The sequence below is a fragment of the Macaca nemestrina genome, chromosome 1 (assembly GCF_043159975.1).
Source record: "Macaca nemestrina isolate mMacNem1 chromosome 1, mMacNem.hap1, whole genome shotgun sequence".
Classification (NCBI taxonomy): domain Eukaryota; kingdom Metazoa; phylum Chordata; class Mammalia; order Primates; family Cercopithecidae; genus Macaca; species Macaca nemestrina.
In genome coordinates this window covers 70,209,483-70,228,906 of record NC_092125.1, presented here as the reverse complement: position 1 = coordinate 70,228,906, position 19,424 = coordinate 70,209,483, and the positions used below count along the sequence as shown (strand labels likewise).

At 39.6% G+C, this 19,424-nt stretch overlaps 1 protein-coding gene across 4 annotated transcripts in view; it reads right to left on the bottom strand.

The window, feature by feature from the left end:
* Positions 1–19,424, bottom strand: part of LOC105493561 (denticleless E3 ubiquitin protein ligase homolog) — a 67,784-nt gene that overhangs the window by 45,892 nt on the left and 2,468 nt on the right. For 3 of the 4 annotated variants that reach the window (XM_011761298.3, XM_011761299.3, XM_011761297.3), the window contains exons 2-5: positions 14,637–14,762; positions 12,984–13,082; positions 9,914–9,975; positions 9,709–9,829 (exon numbers count right to left, since the gene is read on the bottom strand). In XM_011761298.3, the coding sequence (XP_011759600.1) occupies positions 9,709–9,829; positions 9,914–9,975; positions 12,984–13,082; positions 14,637–14,762 (408 nt within the window). Of the gene's footprint in view, positions 1–9,708; positions 9,830–9,913; positions 9,976–12,983; positions 13,083–14,636; positions 14,763–14,882; positions 14,932–19,424 lie in introns of all 4 variants that reach the window. The other variant, XM_024796500.2, reaches the window with a different exon arrangement.

Below are 19,424 nucleotides of genomic sequence, written 5' to 3'. Positions count from 1 at the left end.
AGACTTTATTTCTCTTTTATTTATGAAGGATAATTATACTGGGTGTAGTATTCTTGGGTGGCAGGGTTTTTTGTTTGTTTGTTTTTGTTTTTTTCTTTAAGCATGTTGAATATATCATCTCATCCTCTCCTGGACTGTAAGATTTCTGCTGTGAAATCTGCTGTTAGGTCTGGTGGGGTTTCTTTTATAGGTGACCAGATGTTTTTTGCTTTTAGAATTTTTCACTTTGTCTTTGACTTTTGACAGTTTGACTACAATGTGACATGGAAAAAAACCTTTTTGAATTATATACTTGTGGGGATCTTGGAGCCTCCTGTATGTGGATATATAAATCTCTTGCTAGACTTGGGAAGTTTTCACCTATTATTTTGTTAAATAGGTTTTCTAACTCTTTCATTTTATCTTTGTCTTCTGGGACACTGAAAATTCATATATTTGGCCACTTTATAGTGTCCCATATGCCATGAAAGCTTTAGTCATTCATCTTTATTATTTTTTCTCTATTTTTGTCTGACTAGGTTATTTTAAAAGATCTTCAATACTTCTTCAAGTTCTGGGATTCTTCTGCTTGATCTAGTGCATTGTTGAAGCTTTCAAAGGTATTTTGTATTTCATTCAATGAATTCTGTAGTTCCAGAATTTAGCTCTATTTTATAATACCTATCTCTTTGGTAGATTCTTCATTTCCTTAATTATTTTTCTGTTTCTTTGTATTGTCTTTCAGAATTCTCTTGTATCTCACTGAGCTTCCTTAGTGTCAATATTCTGGATCATTTTTCCAGGATTTTGTGAATTCCTTTTTGATTGGGATTTGTTGCTGAAGAATTACTGTGTTCCTTTGGATGTGTCACATATCCTTGCTTTTCAATTTCTCTGTGTTTTTATGTTTATACTTGTGCACCTGGTGTAATAGTTGCTTCTTCCAATTTTTTGAATTTGGTTTGTAGTGGAGAACATTTTCCTGAAGATGTATCTATGGTGATGGTTGGAAAGGATACTTGGCTTTGGTTCTGGATGCATGCAGTAGCATAGTCTCTACCATTCCTTTTGGCCATAAATAGAGTCAGAGGTATCTGTGGTTTCATTGGTAGATTAGAGTGTGGTTGTTAGTGCAGACTGGTTAAGTTTTGCCAGAAACTGAAATACCAGGTAGGCCAGTCTTCAGGCCTCAGTGGTGGCAGCAGTGGTCTGAGCCTGCTTGTCCTTTGGCTCCAAGGCAGCATACACTGGCACTGGTGTTAATGGATCCAGGCAGGTAGATTCTTGGGCCTTCAGATGGCTTACTCAGGTATTGGAAATGGCAGCAGTGGGCCAGGTAGGTGGGCAAGTTCTTGGGCCCCTGGGCAGCAGGTGTGGAGTGATGTGGGTGATGACAGTAGCAGTGATGGAAAAATCCCCTGGAACCCAAGTGTTCCATACTAGTGCTGGCAGTGGCTGTGACAGGTTGGGCAGGCCAGTCCCCAGACCTGCAGGTTGCACGTACAGGTTGATGCCAGCTGTGGTGGTAGCAGCAGATTGAGTAGGCCCAACTTCAGACTCTAAGAGGAGTGCTCAGGCACCACTGGTGATGAACTGAACTGGGCAATCCTCAGGCTTCCCATATAGTGTGCTTGGGTAGTGGCGGGTATGAAGCTAGGCTGGGTAGAACTGCCCTCGGTGACCCTGGTGGTGCCTGCAGGTGCTGGCTATGGAAGGCAGGGGTGGGGTGATCCCCAGGCTTCCGGTGGAATGCTCAAGTAAAGGGCAGCAGCAGCTATGCTGCAGTACTGACATGGAGAGTGGGGTTGCTTTCCCTGGGAGTATCCATAGGCAGGCAGTAAAGGGACTGGGCTTCGCTTACACCTCTGCCCTGCGGCAGCTCAGAGTGGTGGTGGTTGCAGGCGGTGGAATTTGTCCTTGGGAAGTGTGAAAATGTGCAGCTGCCCCTCCATTCAGGGGAATGAGGTTGCTGTGTGTGGCTCCTAATTCAGCCTGGGTGGCAGGGCAGGACACAGTCTGGTGGGGGCTGGGCTCTGAAAATCTAACTGTGTTATAGCTGCTTAGGACTTGGAGGTTTGTGGGACCCAGTATGATATCTCTCTGGAGCAATGCCTTCATGAAGTCTCCAGGCAGCTCCCTATGTTAGTCTCAGGGTCCATGAGCATCAAGGGGGTCTCCCATGGCTATTATTATTAGGGTTCACAGTGGGTATTTGGGCTGCTGTGTGTCTCACTTCCTCTTTCCCTGCATAGGAAGCCTCTCCAGATTCCTAGCTGATCCCAGTCAAATAGGCTGCTTTACTTTTCTCTCCTTCCTTGCTTTCAGAGCTTCTTGTCACTTCCCTGTTGAATCCCAGTGTTCTCTCTTAGATGATCTATTTGAAGTGTGATTATCTACGATCTCACTATCACTATAATATCTCACTATTTGGGTTCCACTCTGTGAAAGAGGTGAGTGCCAGATGCATCTAGTCAGCCATGTTGAAACCATTCATCTAATTCAGCACTTTTTAAGGGTCAGGCACTATTCATTCCTTTTAACAGCTTTGGTTGTACAGACTCTCACTCAGGTTCATTTTCCCCCTCTTTTGCTGGAATTTGTTGCCTAAAATAGAAACTGTTGTTTGGGGATAAAATTTACTCCTCCCTTTAAGTTACCACTTTCCTCCTTTTTTTTTTTTTTTTGAGATGGTATCTCGTTCTGTCACCCAAGCTGGAGTGCAGTGGCACGATCTTGGCTCACTGCAACCTCAGCCTCCCATGTTCAAGCAATTCTCCTGCCTCAGTCTCCCAAGTGGCTGGGATTACAGGCATGCACCACCACACCCTGCTAATTTTTTATATTTTTGGTAGAGATAGGGTTTCACTATCTTGGCCAGGCTGGTCTTGAACTCCTGACCTCAGGTGATCTGCCCACCTCAGCCTCGCAACGTGCTGGGATTATAGGCATGAGCCACCAAGTCCAGCCCACTTTCCTCTTAAACACACAATTTTTGGAGGAGAGTCAACATCTTTAGCAAATGATTGGCCTGAGATTAAGTTACTGGGTTTTTTGTTTTGCTTTTTTTTTTTTTTTTTTTTTGTGGTTTTACCTTGAGGACAGCCAAAGTTGCAGCATTAATAACAGGCAGCTAAAATGCAAATTAAAAAATCTGCCATCTTTCAAGCCAGAAGAACCAGGAAAAGGAGACTGGGAGCAACAAGAACAGTCAGAGAGTGAGGAGACGGGAAAACCTGGATATAGCTAGAGAAAGGGAACCCATGGAATTATGATTCCATGTTTAAACTCAGTCCAAGTCTCTGGCTAACCCCTGTACAATATGGGCAAGAGAAATTGAAAGCAGTTTGCAACTGAGGCTTAAACTAAAGAAAATAATTGAGATAAGATCCACTGTCCTCCTGTAGGTGTGATAGTCTTCAATTTGGATCTAAACAAGTGAATTGCCTGTTAAAAAAGGAACACCAACTCTTTTCTAAGCAATATAACAGAATCTAGAATCCATCATACCATTCGCAATGTCCAGAATATAATCTTAAACTACTTGACTTACAAAGAGCCAGGAAAATGAATTATTCTCAATGGAAGCCAATCCAAAGATAATCCAGATGTTGATTTATCAGATAAGGTTGTAAAGGATACATATCCATGTTAAATGAGTTAAAGAAACGTACACTTGGCCTGGGCAACATGGCAAAACTCCATCTCTACAAAAAATACAAAAATTAGCTGGGTGTGGTGGTATGCACCTATAGCCTCAGCTACTTGGGAGGCTGAGGTGGGAGGATCACTTGAGCCTGGGAGGCAGAGGTTGCAGTGAGCAGATTTCACCACTGTACTCCAAACTGGGTGACAGAGTAAGACCCTGTCTCAAACAACAACAACAATAACAAAAAAAAAAAAGGAAGAAAAAAATATATACATTTGCAATCAATAAAAAGATGATAAATCTCAGCAGGAAACAAACAAATGAAGGTCAGGCACCGTGGCTCATGCCTGTAAACCCAGCATTTTGGGAGGCTGGGTTGGCAGATCCCTTGGACCCAGAAGTTCAAGACCAACCATGGGTGAAACTCTATCTCTACAAAAAATACAAAAAGAAATTAGCCAGGCATGGTGGCATGCACCTATGATCATGCTACCGCCCTCTAACCTGGGCAACAGAGCAAGACCCTGTCTTTAAAAAAAAAATAAGAAAATTTTAGAACTGAAAACCAGTATCTGAAATGAAAACATTCACTTGATAGACCTAAGAACAGACTGGAGAAAATTGAGAAAGTGAACTTTAGGACAAATTAATGGAAATCATTCAATTTGAAGAAGAGAGAGAAAAACAGAACTGAACATTATGTTAAATTAAAGAAGCTCGTCACAGAAGATCACATATTGTATCATTCCATTTGTATGCATGTGTATAAAGGGCAAATCTATAGAGACCGAAATTACTATAGTGGTTGTATAGGGTTGGAAGGAATGAGTGAAAGTACTGCTAATATGTTCAAGTTTCTTTTTGGGTTGATGAAAAGATTCTACATTTAGATTGTGGTGATAGCTGCACAACTCAGTGAATAAACTAAAAACCACTAAAACGTGCACTTTAAATGGATGGATGTTATGGCTTTTTCAGTTTATCTTAAATTTAGGATAACTGAAAAAAAAGAAAACCTAGCCGGGCGCGGTGGCTCACGCCTGTAATCCCAGCACTTTGGGAGGCCGAGGCGGGCGGATCACAAGGTCAGGAGATCGAGACCACGGTGAAACCCCGTCTCTACTAAAAATACAAAAAATTAGCCGGGCGCGGTGGCGGGCGCCTGTAGTCCCAGCTACTCAGGAGGCTGAGGCAGGAGAATGGCGTAAACCCAGGAGGCGGAGCTTGCAGTGAGCCGAGATCGTGCCACTGCACTCCAGCCTGGGCGACAGAGCGAGACTCCGTCTCAAAAAAAAAAAAAAAAAAAAAAAAAAGAAAAGAAAACCTCAAGGACGCATGGGATAATTTAGAAAAGTCAAATATATGAGTAATTGAAAATATATATATACATATGAGTAATTAGGGTACCAGAAGAAGCAGGGAGGAGAGAAAATATGAATAAATTAGGCAGAAAAAATATTTCTTTCTTTTTTTTTTTTTTTGAGTCAGAGTCTCGCTCTGTTGCCCAGGCTGGAATGTGGAGTGCACACTCACGATGTCAGCTAACTGCAACCTCCACCTCCCAGGTTCAAGCAATTCTCCTGCCTCAACCTCCTGAGTAGCTGGAATTACAGGTGCCCACCACAACGCCCAACTAATTTTTGTACTTTTATTAAAGATGGGGTTTCATCGTGTTGGCCTGGCTGGTCTTGAACTCCTGACCTCAGGTGATCTGCCTGCCTCAGCCTCTCAAAGTGCTTGGATTACAGGCCTGAGTCACCATGCCTGGCCCAGAAAAAATATTTCAAGAAATGATAGAAAAATTCCCTATTCAGTAAAAAGGAATTTACAAATACAAAAGGCTCAGCAAGCTTCAAATGGGAAAACTGTGAAGGGAACCATGACTAGACATACCACAGTCAAACTGCTAGAAACCAAAGACAGAAAATCCTGAAATTAGTCAGGAAAAACAGCATATTATATACAGGGAAATGATTTTAACAACCACAGAGTTTTCAATGAAAGCAGAGATGATAGTGGAACATCTTCAGGCAATGAAAGGAAAAAAAGCTGTTGACCCAGAATTTCATATCCAACAAAAATGTCCTTCAAGAATGACGATGAAATAAGGACATTTTCAGATAAAGAAAAACAAAGGTAAATTATTACCATCAGACTCGCACTATAAGAAATGTTAAATGAAGTTATTCAAGGAAGTGATACCAGAGGAGAGGAAAAAGATGGCATTGCCAGGGAGAAATCATGAGTTCAGGAAGGAAATTGTGGGTTCAGTTTTTGCTATGTTGAATTTGAAGTACCTGCAGAAAGGTTAAGGCTAGGATTATAGATCCGGGTCAACACAAGCAGAATGAAAAACAAACAAAACTGGTACAGATGAAACTGTCCAATAAGGTATAGATTGAAAGCAAAAAAAGGCTAAACACCAAATCCTGGGCCTTGCTAACACTTCAAGCTAGGTAAAAGCAACTATGAAAGAATAAAGAGAAAGCAGAAGGAGTACCAGAGGGAGTGGGATATCACAGATTCTAAGCAAATACTTTTACTGGAATTTTATAAACACTAAAAGTGTAACATATTATAAACACTAAAAGCGTAGCATATTATACAAGCAGAAGAAAAGACCTGGAAAGTTTCACGCTTTCTGATAATTAGATAATAACCTTAGCAAGAGTGATTTCAGGAAGAGGGCTAGATGTGGAAAATAGATTAAACCAAATTAAAGGAGATGGAAAATATGTAACAGTAACTAAAAGAGAACACAGGGTTAAGATATTTGGGAAAATAGGTCACAGGCATTCTTGAGTCTTTCCTAAGGAGAATCAGCCAATAGAGAGGGAGAACTTGAAGATACAGGGTAGTGGGGATACATGCAATGGGGGAAGGTCTTGGGAAGAATCAAGAATGTTTCTCAATTTTAGCTACACATTGGAATTCCTTGAGGAACTTTAAAAAAATAAATGCCTGGCCCACTTCCAAGAGATTCTCATTTAATTAAAACTTGAGAATGATGAGAAAGAAGGTTCAAATATAGGTAAGTTTGTAGGAGAGGAAATAGAAATAAATTTATAATCAATTTTAATTTTCCACTAAAGTTCTAATACTTGCCCTTTTGCCACACAAAGCACGTATCTGAGTCCATTTTCTTTGCTTTTAGTTGGTAGATACTTAGGGAAGGCAAATTCCGTTAGTATGACTATGTCCAGTTAGGATTATTTGTATCCTACCCAGGTAGGGTGGGAAGAACTGGACCAATGATCTTTTCTACCATGCTACCTACAAAAACCCCCACAAAACACTAAGTATTTATATGGTCCCCTGATTGATTATAGACAGATCAATTGATTTAATTTATTTTGAGACTGGGTCTCACTCTATTGCCCAGGCTAGAGTACAATGGCACAATCATAGCTCACTACAGCCACAAACTCCTGGTCTCAAGCGATCCTCCCACCTCAGTGTCCCAAGTAGCTCGGACTACGGGTGCATACCACTGTACCAAGCTAATTTTTTATTTTCTTAGATATAGGGTCTCACTATGTTATCCAGGTTGGTCTTGAACTCCTGCCTCAAGCCATCCTTCTCAGCCTCCCAAGTTGCTGGGATTATAGGAATGAGCCACCATAATGAGCTCAGATTAAAAAAAAAAAGCATTCATATTTCACCTCACTTTTATGTCTACAATATTTTTGTGACCTAAATAGAATAGGTATTTATCTCACAAAATTAGAAAATGAAGGCCCAAGGAGGTAAAAATCACTTTGCCCAAGAGTCCAGAATAAAACAAAGGGCTTCCATGTTTAGTTGCAAAGGTTTGTCCTGTAAGAGGGCTTATGGCTGATGGAGTGAATAGAGCTATTATCTGTTCTGTTTTACCAAAACAAACCACAGGGCTTGGGAGTAGTATCTGATCAGATTAATTTACACTAGAGCACCTATGGACTACTGAAAGCCATGAAAAAAGCCACCTGCCCCAATCTCTAACTCAGTGCCTTTTCTTCTACAGCTCATTGTCATAAGCTGGTTCACATGCAGAGTTGTAAAAATTAAGCAAAAGGACCAAAAAATATGATGTTTTCCATTATTCTGTAGTTAGGTAAATTTTCATTATTTTAACATTATTTTTACAAACTCAGAGTGAACTCTGACACAGGAGTGTAGAAAACTAGAACACAAGCATACCTAACTACTTAAATATGTTAATAAAGTTATGCAGAAATAAGAAAAATCATGCCATAGTTCTCTTTAAATGTTCCAGTTTCAACTGCAACCACAGTAGATTAAAACCGACTTTCTTAAAAGTCCAAGCCAGGCTGGGCATGGTGGCTCATGCCTGTAATCTCAGCACTTTGGGAAGCCAAGACGGGCAGATCACTTGAGGTTAGGAGTTCGAGACCAACCTGGTTGACATGACAAAACCCTGTCTCTACTAAAAATACAAAAATTAGCTGGGTGTGGTGGTGCACGCCTGTAATCCCAGTTACTCAGGAGGCTGAGGCATGAGAATTGCTTGAACCTGGGAGGAGGAGGTTGCAGTGAACCGACATCATGCCACTGCATTCCAGCCTGGGCAACAGAGGGAGACTTTGTCTCAAAAAACAACCAACCAGTCCAAACCAGCTTAACCTCCTAAATGGCTCAAGTGAATAAATGAAAACATTTGATTTTTAAAATAGAGTATTTTTTTTAAGTGATAAAGGAGATTGTAATGTCTGTCACTATTATTCAGAGATTAAAGTCAGATTACTTCAGAGACTCCTTTGAGATAAATGTTTGTTGGTCCATTAAAAAAAATTTATTTACTGAGAAACAAATGGAAGGAGAAAACAAAACAAAACAAAAAACAGAAATGAAGAGCTTATTCAGACACCACTGATACATTTTTCCCTAGCTGCCATAGTACTGCGCTGTTATATCACTCTTAAATCTTCCTTGTCCATTATAACAATAAAATAAACATAGGAAAATCAATTTTTAGTAATAGTTGAAAACATAATAGAAAATTGGACCGTTTGGCCGGGTGCAGTGGCTCACGCTTGTAATCCCAGCACTTCAGGAGGCTGAGGCAGGTGGATCATGAGGTCAGGAGTTTAAGACCAGCCTCGCCAAGATGGTGAAACCCCGGCTCTACTAAAAGACAAAAATTAGCTGGCTGTGGTGGCGGGCTCCTGTAATCCCAGGTACTTGGGAGGCTGAGGCAGATGACTGCTTGAACCCGGGGGCTGGAGGCTGGCTTGAACCTGAGGGGTGGAGGCTGCAGTGAGCCAAGATCGAGCCTCTGCACTCCAGCCTGGGTGAAAGAGCGAGACTCCATCTCAAAAAACAAACAAACAAACACAAAACAAAAAACGGGCCATTTAAACCAAATACATGATAAATTGTTAGGTAGAAAATCATGTTCAGTTTATCAGCCTTATAGCTCATTTAGATTTTACAAGTAGAGTTAATGAGTGCCCAGTACAAGGTTTTAACTTCAATGAACAATCAAAGTTAAACAATGGTATCGTAGCTGTTTATAAATCTTCACCTTATGTGCATGACTATATAAAAATTTACCAAAGACTCTTGACTTTCAGAGACAAGCTAGAGATAATGTCCAGAAGAGTGGGCCTAAAACCAATTTAATTTTATTAAGGTTTTCAGTCATATTAGAATCTTAATCACCTGGCTGAGTGCAGTGGCTCACACCTGTAATCCTAGCACTCTGGGAAGCTGAGGCAGGGGGATTGCCCGAGCTCAGGAGTTCTAGATCAGCCTGGCCAACATGGTGAAACCCCATCTCTACTAAAAATACAAAAAAATTAGCTGGGCATGGTGCTGTGCGCCTAGAGTCCCAGTTACTCCAGAGGCTGATGCAGGAGAATCACTTGAACCTGGGAGGCAGCGGAGGTAGCAGTGAGCCGAGATGGTGCCACTGCCCTTCAGCCTGGGCAACAGAATGAAACTGTCTCCAAAAAAAGAATCTTAATCATCTAGGTAGGTAAAGTAGTAACTTTGATAGGGGAAAGGGTAGAAACAATTACAGGTTCTTACCTCCCCACTGTAAAGAAGGTTAAGGAGATGAAAGAGGATAAGCACAAACCTACCTTTCTCAAACTTAGAAAAGGCAACTGACTTGAGGCTGCATTGATGACCTTTGCACGTTCCAATCAGCTCACCAGCTTTCACATCCCAAAATTTGGCTGTTTGATCACCTGCTGCTGTAACCTTTCAAAAATAAGGTAAGCACAATTTAACAAAGCAATCCCTTATCAGTATTTACCCAGATCCTAATGAAATAAAGTCACTTACAAGTTTAAGTTCACCAGGAACCCAGGCCAGGTCAAAGACGGCATTCCAGTGAGCCATCCATTCTAAACAAAGAAAATGGTAAATGTGAAATGTCTAAATTGTATTCTGTGGTAGCCATATTAATAGAAGTTTAAATGCCTGGAAAGCTGTAGTAGTAAAAAGATCAGTAGTCGATCATTAAGAGAAATACAAATCAAAACCACAGTGAGATATCATCTCACGCCAGTCAGAATGGCAATTATTTAAAAAGTCAAGAAACAACAGATGCTGGCAAGGCTGCAGAGAGACAGGAATAGTTTTACACTGTTGGTGGGAATATAAATTAATTCAACCATTGTGGAAGACAGTGTGGCGCTTCCTCAAAAGACCTAGAACCAGAAATACCATTTGACCCAGCAAACCCATTACTGGGTATATACCCAAAAGAATATAAATCATTTATTATAAAGATACATGCATGCATATGTTCACTGCAGCACTATTCACAATAGCAAAGACATGGAATCAACCCAAATGCCCATCAATGATAGACTAGATAAAGAAAATTTGGTACATATACACCATAGAATGCAATGCAGCCATAAAAAGGAATGATATCATGTCTTTTGCAGGGACATGGATGGAGCTGGAAGTTATTATCCTCAGCAAACTAATGCATGAACAGAAAACGAAACACTGTATGTTCTCACTCATAAGTGGGAGCTGAACAACGAGCACACATGGACAACGAGCACACATGGACACAGGGAGGGGAACAACACACACTGGGGATTGTTGAGGGGGAGCACGGAGAGGGAGAACATCAGGAAAAATAGCTAATGCAGCCGGGTGCGGTAGCTCACGACTGTAATCCCAGCACTTTGGGAGTCCGAGGCGGGCGGATCACGAGGTCAGGAGATCGAGACCATCCTGGCTAGCTCAGTGAAACCCCGTCTCTAATAAAAATACAAAAAATTAGCCGGGCGTGGTGGCAGGCACCTGTAGTCCCAGCTACTCGGGAGGCTGAGGCAGGAGAATGGCATGAACCCGGGAGGCGGAGCTTGCAGTGAGCCGAGATTGCACCACTGCACTCCAGCCTGGGTGACAGAGCAAGACTCTGTCTCAAAAAAAAAAAAAAGCTAATGCATGCTGGGCTTAATACCTAGGTGATGGGTTGATATGTGTAGCAAACCACCACGGCACACATTTACCTACGTAACAAACCTGCATGTCCTGCACATGTACTCTGGAACTTAAAATAATAAAAACAAAGATGCACACATAAAAAATCAGTAGTCAGCACCCTTTGGCATGAGCAAAGATAATTTGTGGACTCATAGAAATTACACATTCCCTTAATTACCACATGAGAACTAACATCTGATGTCAAATTCCTTTCCATGAGTTCACTAGTTATATATTCTCTAAAATGGAATCTTTCTGAAACATATTCCAGTTCAAAAATCTTCATGATACTGGCTGGGCACAGTGGCTCACACCTGTAATCCCAGCACTTTGGGAGGCCGAGGCAGGCAGATCACTTGAGGCCAGGAGTTAACCAGCCTGGCTAACATGGTAAAACCCCATCTCTACCAAAAACAAACAAACAAACAAACAAAAAACAAAAATAAAAAGAACTTCATGATGCTCTCTGAATGGAATGTAAAATACTTTAGTTTGACATTCAACATTTTGCATTCTTTAGTCTTTATCTTGGTTGCAAGCCTCATCTCTCACTGTTTTCGATATCTTATTCCAACCAAATTGGTCACTTCCTATTTTATTATATCCTATGCTTTTCCATCTCTAGACCTTTGCTAATGCTTTTCCCTTCACCTGGAGTACCCCCTTCCATTTCCACCGGTCTAAATACCATAGTCCAACTCAAATGCCCCATTCTTCATAAATTTTCCTAGCCTTCTTTTTTTTTTTTTTGAGACGGAGTCTCGCTCTGTCACCCAGGCTGGAGTGCAGTGGCCCGATCTCAGCTCACTGCAAGCTCCGCCTCCCGGGTTCACGCCATTCTCCGGCCTCAGCCTCCCGAGTAGCTGGGACTACAGGCACCGCCACCTCGCCCGGCTCGTTTTTTTTTTGTTTGTTTGTTTGTTTTTTTTTGTATTTTTTAGTAGAGACGGGGTTTCACCACGTTAGCCAGGATGGTCTCGATCTCCTGACCTCGTGATCCGCCCGCCTTGGCCTCCCAAAATTTTCCTAGCCTTCTTTACTACATGAGAGTTTTCTCTTTGACACCAGTGTGTTTTCTTTCTACTTCTGTATAATTCATAGCCTTTGTTTTATTTATTTCAACACTTGACTTATAGGTTCCAAATTATCAGCTTCTTAAGGTTAGAAGAACTTTGCTTTATACCTGAAAAATGTTCGATCAATATAAATATTTTAAAGCAACACTTCTCTAACCACATTAAGTGTTAAAGATTCAACTTTTTGAAGGAATTGTTTTTAATCCTAAAATGTATTTTTCTTAACTTTAAGTAAAGGCATTGTCATAGTTAACAGTTATTGACAGATAGGTAGTCCACCATTCACATCTAACCTGGTCCCTAAAAAGACTTAATCAGAAGTTAACATAATCGGGAATGTGTTATATATACTTCAGATGTTTGTCCCTTCCCAAATCTCATGTTACAATTTAATCCTGAAAGTTGGAGGTGGGACTTAATGGAAGGCATTTGGGTCATGGGGGTGTATCCTTCATGAACAGATTAATGCCCTCCCTAAGAGGTGAACAGATGAGTGACTTCTTACTCTATTAGTTCCCTGGAGAGCTGATTGTTTAAAAAAGAGCTTGGTACTACCCCTTTCTCTTGCCATGTAACCTCTGTATTCATGGGCTCCTCTCTGCTTTCTGCCATGAGTTGGGGCAGACTGAGGCCTTCACCAGATGTCTAATCTTCTAGCCAGCAGAATCATGCACCAAATAAACCTTTTTTCTTTATAAACTACCCAGTCTCAGTTATTCCTTTGTAGCAACACAAGACAGACTAAAACAGAATGTGTTCAAATAATAATACACTTGAGGATCTGTAAAGTTTTTTAAATGTTAAAACAAAAATTGTAGACCTAGACTTACCTTTGAAGCACTTCTTTCTGAAAGTTTGTGATTCAGTGTTATACAATCGAACAAAGCCTTCTTCATTGGCAACTGCTAGTACATGTTCCATATTGGGAGCTAAAGCAGAAATAAAGAATAAAATATATGAAGAGTAACACAAAATTTTTTTTTTTTTTTTAGACGGAGTCTGGCTCTGTCGCCCAGGCTGGACTGCAATGGCACGATTTGGCTCACTGCAACCTCCACCTCCTGGGTGCAAGTGATTCTCCTGCCTCAGCCTCCCAAGTAGCTGGGATTACAGGCATGCACCACCACAACCAGCTAATTTTGTATTTTTACCAGAGATGGGGTTTCACCAGGTTAGTCAGGCTGGTTTTGAATACCTAACCTCAAGTGATCCACCTGCCTCAGCCTGCCAAAGTGCTGGGATTACAGGCATAAGCCACTGCGCCCAGCCACAAAACTTTTTAAGCTTCCTCAAAACCACCAAAATTTTCTTCACATAATCTCTTATTTAGAGAAGGGCTAAATCGAGGGTTGTACTTAAACAAAACAGGAGTGGTACTGGCCAATGGCAAACAAAAGCATATGATGATGTAGGCCGCCAGCAGGCTGAGTCTATTAGTTTTGTTTTTTTTTTTAATCATATTTTTATTTACGTATTTTTACCACAATCATTGCTACGTAATAGTCTATTAGTTTTTATTTGTTTTTGAGACGCAGTCTCCCTCTGTCACCTAGGCTGGAATGCAGTGGCGTGATCTTGGCTCACTGCAACCTCCGACTCCCAGGTTCAAGTGATTCTCTTGCCTCAGCCTCCCCAGTAGCCGGGACTACAGGCGTGCACCACCACGCTCGGCTAATTTCTGTAAGGAGTCTATTAGTTTTAAATTTCCTTTTCACAACTTTTTCTCTCCTCTCAAAACTATTATGGGTGGAGACAAGTACTTCCATTTCTTTCTTTTTTCTTTTTTTGGAGATGAAGTCTCACTCTGTCACCCAGGCTGGAGTGCAATGGCACAATCTTGGCTCACAGCAACCTCTGCCTCTCAGGTTCAAGCGATTCTCTTGTCTCAGCCTCCCAGGTAGCTGAGATTACAGGCATGCGCCACTACGCCCAGCTAATTTTTTGCAATTTTAGTAGAGATGGGGTTTTACCATGTTGGCCAGGCTGGCCTCGAACTCCTGACCTCAAGTGATCTACCCGCCTTGGCCTCCCAAAGTTCTGGGATTACAAGTGTGAGCCACTGCACCCAGACCCGCCTTGGCCTCCTAAAGTGCTGGGATTTCAGGCGTGAGCTACTGAGCTTGGCCAAAGTACTTCTATTTCTGTTCATATATTCCCCAGTGAGTCACAGAAAGATACATTCAACCAGATCAAAGGGTATGTATCTACTGGGTAAAACAGTTTTCATTGTAGCTGAACCTTTGCAACCATTTCCTTATATTGGTTTTTTAAAAATGGTGCTATAATAATCCTATGCTTTAGAAGAAATATAGTTATGCTAATGATGCATAGAGATTAAGAAAAGTCTATTTTATAAATCAAAAGACAACAGTTTTTACAAAAACTCTAACATCTACCTAGTTTACTTTTTGAAGTATATTTGCCCTGTAAATGTGAAATAGATCATTTCTGTCCAAGCCTTGCCTAGAGAGTAATTCTCTTACCAGAAGAGAAGGTACATCCAAAAGGAGGAACCGGGACTCCTGTTTCTCCATAAGAAGTGTGTTCATCATTACCACTGCATTGATAACCAGTCAGAAGGGATTGTAGAGGGTATTGTGAAGACCATCCTAAAACAAGACAATTCCTTATAGAATTCCAATAGAGCATCACATTTCAGCATTTTTAACAAATCCAGAGGTAAATATTTGTTCTTAAGAAACTTTAGATATTAACATAGATCCACTTACTATTAATATCTATGGAAGACACTGTTTCTGGTATTTCCTTAAAAGAGTCCTAAGGAAAAAATGAAAAAGCACTTCCAACTTCTGGGGAGGTATAGCTTTGGGCTTACTATCTAAAATGAAGACTCTCACTAGCACATTGAGATTAGAAGAAATAAGAGGCCTTTGCATATTAAGAAAGATCTTCCTCCTTCTCCTACCAAAGAGACAACCACAAAAGCATTCCATTAAAACTGTTACCCTTTCTATTAAATTCTTATGCTGGAACATCATACAAAATCCAGTGGTCAAAGAGCCAAAGAAAATAATATATATCAATGCAACTACTATAGCCAGTAACATATTCACCAAATTTACTTTCTTTTTCCTTTACTGCTGAAATTGTAGGAATCTAAAATGTTAATAGCAACGCTTATAGTATCTTAAATGATATTAGAGAAATTGTAAAGTGAAGCGTTATGTACCTACCCCTAGTAAACATTTAGTTAGCCCTGGCTAGTGGCAGTGGGTCAGGCAGTCTTTACAGGAGGTCTTGAAAGATGGGTAAATTTTCACTGAATTTAGAATAGAGAACAGGAAACTCAGGGTGGAAGAAAAGTTTATTCTGCTTGGGTCAGAGATCTAACGTGCACTATGGTCCTACATAGTAAGATATCTTCAGAGATTTGTTTTTATCATACTGATTTGTGGTCAAGACATTTTAAACATATAAAAGAAACATTCATTCAACAAGTAATTACTGAAAAACAAATGTTCAATAAGCATTGGAGGAATCACTGAGTTTACAATCTATTGAAAGCATAACAAACTCACATTTTAGGGTACTCTGAATTCTCACTTTTCATCAAAAGTACTATGTGGAGAATACATCCTAGCTTGACATAACCTCAGACAAATCTACATTTGGATGTTCATAGACATAACCTGAAGGAATCAATAGAAGGGCACCAAAAAATTTAATCCAAATTTAATAATTAGTTCTGGGGCCATCATGTCATAATTTCAACATCAGATATCATTGTAAAGGAGCTGTTAAAGACCACTAAAAGAATGCAATAGGCTGGGCGCGTTGGCTCATGCCTGTAATCCCAGCACTTTGGGAGGCCGAGGCGGGAGGATCACGAGGTCAGGAGATCAAGACCATCCTGGCTAATCCGTGAAACCCCGTCTCTACTAAAAATAAAAACAAAAACAAAAACAAAACAAAAAAAATTAGCCAGGCATGGTGGCAGGCGCCTGTAGTCCCAGTTACTCAGGAGGCTGAGGCAGGAGAATGGCGTGAACCCGGGAGGCAGAGTTTGCAGTGAGTCGAGACTGCGCCACTGCACTCCAGCCTGGGCGACAGAGCAACACTCCGTCTCCAAAAAAAAAAAAAAAAAAAAAGAATGCAATAGTTACGTTGAGTTCACAAGTATTAACCTACAGAATAAGTGTGTAGAAACAACAAAAGCCTCTGTTCAAAGGTTATGTAAATATACATGTTTTGAAATTTAAAAAAAATCAACTGCAAAATGCAAACTCAAAAGGGACTTTTGAACAACTTGGTTGAAATGAAGATGATACACTCCAAAAAACCTGCAATTTTTTACAATTAAACAATGACTTTAACTCTGCGTCTCTGCCTACAATTAACATCCAAACACCAATGAATGGTGAGTGATTGGTCCTTGCCTACTCCTCTACTTATGCAATCCCTGCAATACACACTTCACTGATGAACCACCCTAAGCTACTTTTGGATCCTTATTGTGTTATGAACATGAAACTGTAATGCTTACCTCCACAACACATTTGGAAAAAGCTATTATTTCCTCATTGTACAACTTAAGCCCCTAGAGTTCCATGCACATATTCCAAGTAGTATACAAGAACATGAGAGTTTTCAGAGACTAAATTTCCAGATACAGTAGTCATCCCCATCTGTGGTTTTGCTTTTTGTGGTTTCAGTTGCCTATGGTCAACGATAGTCTGAAACTATTGCATTGAAAATTCCGGAAATAAACAATTCATAAGTTTTAAATTGTGTGCCATTTTGAGTAGCAAGAAAATTTCACACTGTCCTACTCTGACCTGTCCAGGGTTATGAATCATCTGTGTCCAGAGTATCCGTGCCATATATGTTACCTGCTCTTTAGTCACTTCGCTGCTTTGTCTGTTACATAGTTGGAAGGTCAGTAGTAGCCTAATGTTATATCACAGTGCCTGCCTACGTCATTCATCTCACTTCATCTCATCATGTTGTAGGTATTATATCATCTCACATCATCACGAGAAGAGCAAGTATAGTACAATGATATATTCCGAGAGGCCACCTTCACATAACTTTTATTATAGAATATCGTTATAATTGTTCTGTTATTATTAGTTATTGTTAATCTCTTACTGTACCTAATTAAATTTAATCATAGGTATGTGTCTGTATAGTAAAAAACACAGCATACATAGGGTTGGGTCTTGGAACATATCCTTCAAGGATAAGGAGGTAGCATTGTACTCAACTACGATATACAGTCATATGTCATGTAATGGCATTTTGGCCAAAGACAAACCGCATACACAATGGTAGTCTTATGAGATTATAATGAAGTCTAAAAATTCCTATTGTGTCTTAGTTTTTAACAAAAGGTTCGAAAAGTTAAGAAGAAAAAAGAAAAAAATTTAAAATAAAAAAACTTATAGAATAAGAATATGAAGAAATAAAATATTTTGCACAATTACACAATGTGTCTGTGCTTCATGCTGTTACCACAAGGGTCAAGAAGTTAAAAAATTTAAGATGTTTGTAAGTTTAAAATTTACAGTAAGCTAAGCCTAAGGTTAATTTATTATTCAAGAAAGTATTTTTTAATCAATTTAATGCAGCCTAAGTATAGAGTGTTTATAATGTTTACAGTAGTATGTCCCAGGTCTTCACACTGACTGACCACTCACTCATCGATTCACTCACAATAACCCCGAGTCCTGCAAGCTCCCATTCATAGTAAGCACCCTCCACAGGTGTACCATTTTTTATCTTTTATATCCTATTTTTACTGAACCTTTTCTGTGTTTAGATACACAAACACTTACCATTGTGTTACAGTTGCCTACAGTATTCAACACAGTAATATGCTGTACAGGTTTATAGCCTAGGAAAAATACACAGCTTAGGTGTGTAGTAGGTTACACTATCTAGCTTTAAGTATACTCTGTGATGTTTGCACAATGATAAAATCACCTAATGATGCATTTCTCAAAATGTTATCTCCATTTATAAGCAATTGGATACTATATATGCATTTCTAAAACTCACCTGTCTGAAAAACCTGATGTCTCTGAGAAGGTTGAGGTATCACTTTTTTCCTTTCCCTTCATTACTTCCTTTCTTCCACTTTATAAAAGAAAGGCATTCCCGTGCCCCAATCTTAAACCTTGCATTGATCCAAAGAATAAAAACTTTTGGGTATCAAATATTTTTAAATAAAAACAAATAAACTTTTGGAACCTTAACAGATAAATAATTCCTTCAATAAAGGAATCATAAACACCCAAATTCATCTCTTTAAAAGATGTACTTCCAACAAAATTTTACTTTTGGTTAATAATTACCAAAATTGGTAATCTATATTGTTTTAAACAATCATATAGTACTAATAATTGAATTGAAAATTCAATCCATAAAGAAGTTTTAACACTCAGAGGCTTATGACAGAAAACAGCAATTTAAATTATCTTTTGACACAGAGGGGTATGACAAGAGTGATCAGTAAAAGAGCTTTTCAAGCATAAAATTAAATTACTGTGGGAGAAATGAAATGGAAATAAATTCAAGAGGAAAAAGCAGCTATATGGAATTTCTAGCAGTTAAAGAGTTTGTTCGTATGTTTCTAAAAAATGGATGACGTGATTATCAAATCACTACAGTATTTACATTATATTAGATACACTTAAAAGAGTGATATAGCATTTTTATTTTAAAATGTCCATATTCCCAATATGGTCAGAAATTATATTCTTTGCATTTGTTTAAATTTGTGATAAAAACTTTTAGATATCAATTTGAAAATACACAGAAGAGTCGTCAGATTTCCATTTTAGAAGGATCATTAGCAGCAATGTGGAGAATAAAGTGAAGACAGACAAACTAGGAGGCCATTTGGGAGACTTCTTACAATCCAGACAAGAAGGCATTAGGGCCCAACCTAGGGAAATGGAATGGTAAAAATAGAACACATCCAGGATACAGTAAAGATGCATAATCACAGAGATTTTAACGAAATGTTTTGAATGTGTAACTATGAGGAAGATGAGGAAGTCTTTAATTGACTCAGGTTTCTGGCTGGGAAAACTGGTTTAAATAATGAGGCCACTCCCTAAAATTGGTAATATAGCAGGTTTGGGGGAGAAGTTGAGTTCAGTTTTGGGTATTTGAGTTTGAGATGCTTGTGGGATTGACAGTCTGCATGATAATCAACCCACACAGCTTTTACAGAAATGAATCTCAGGTACATGAAGTCTTCCAATAACATCATTTTGTACAATGTCATTTCCTCATACTGTTCATGA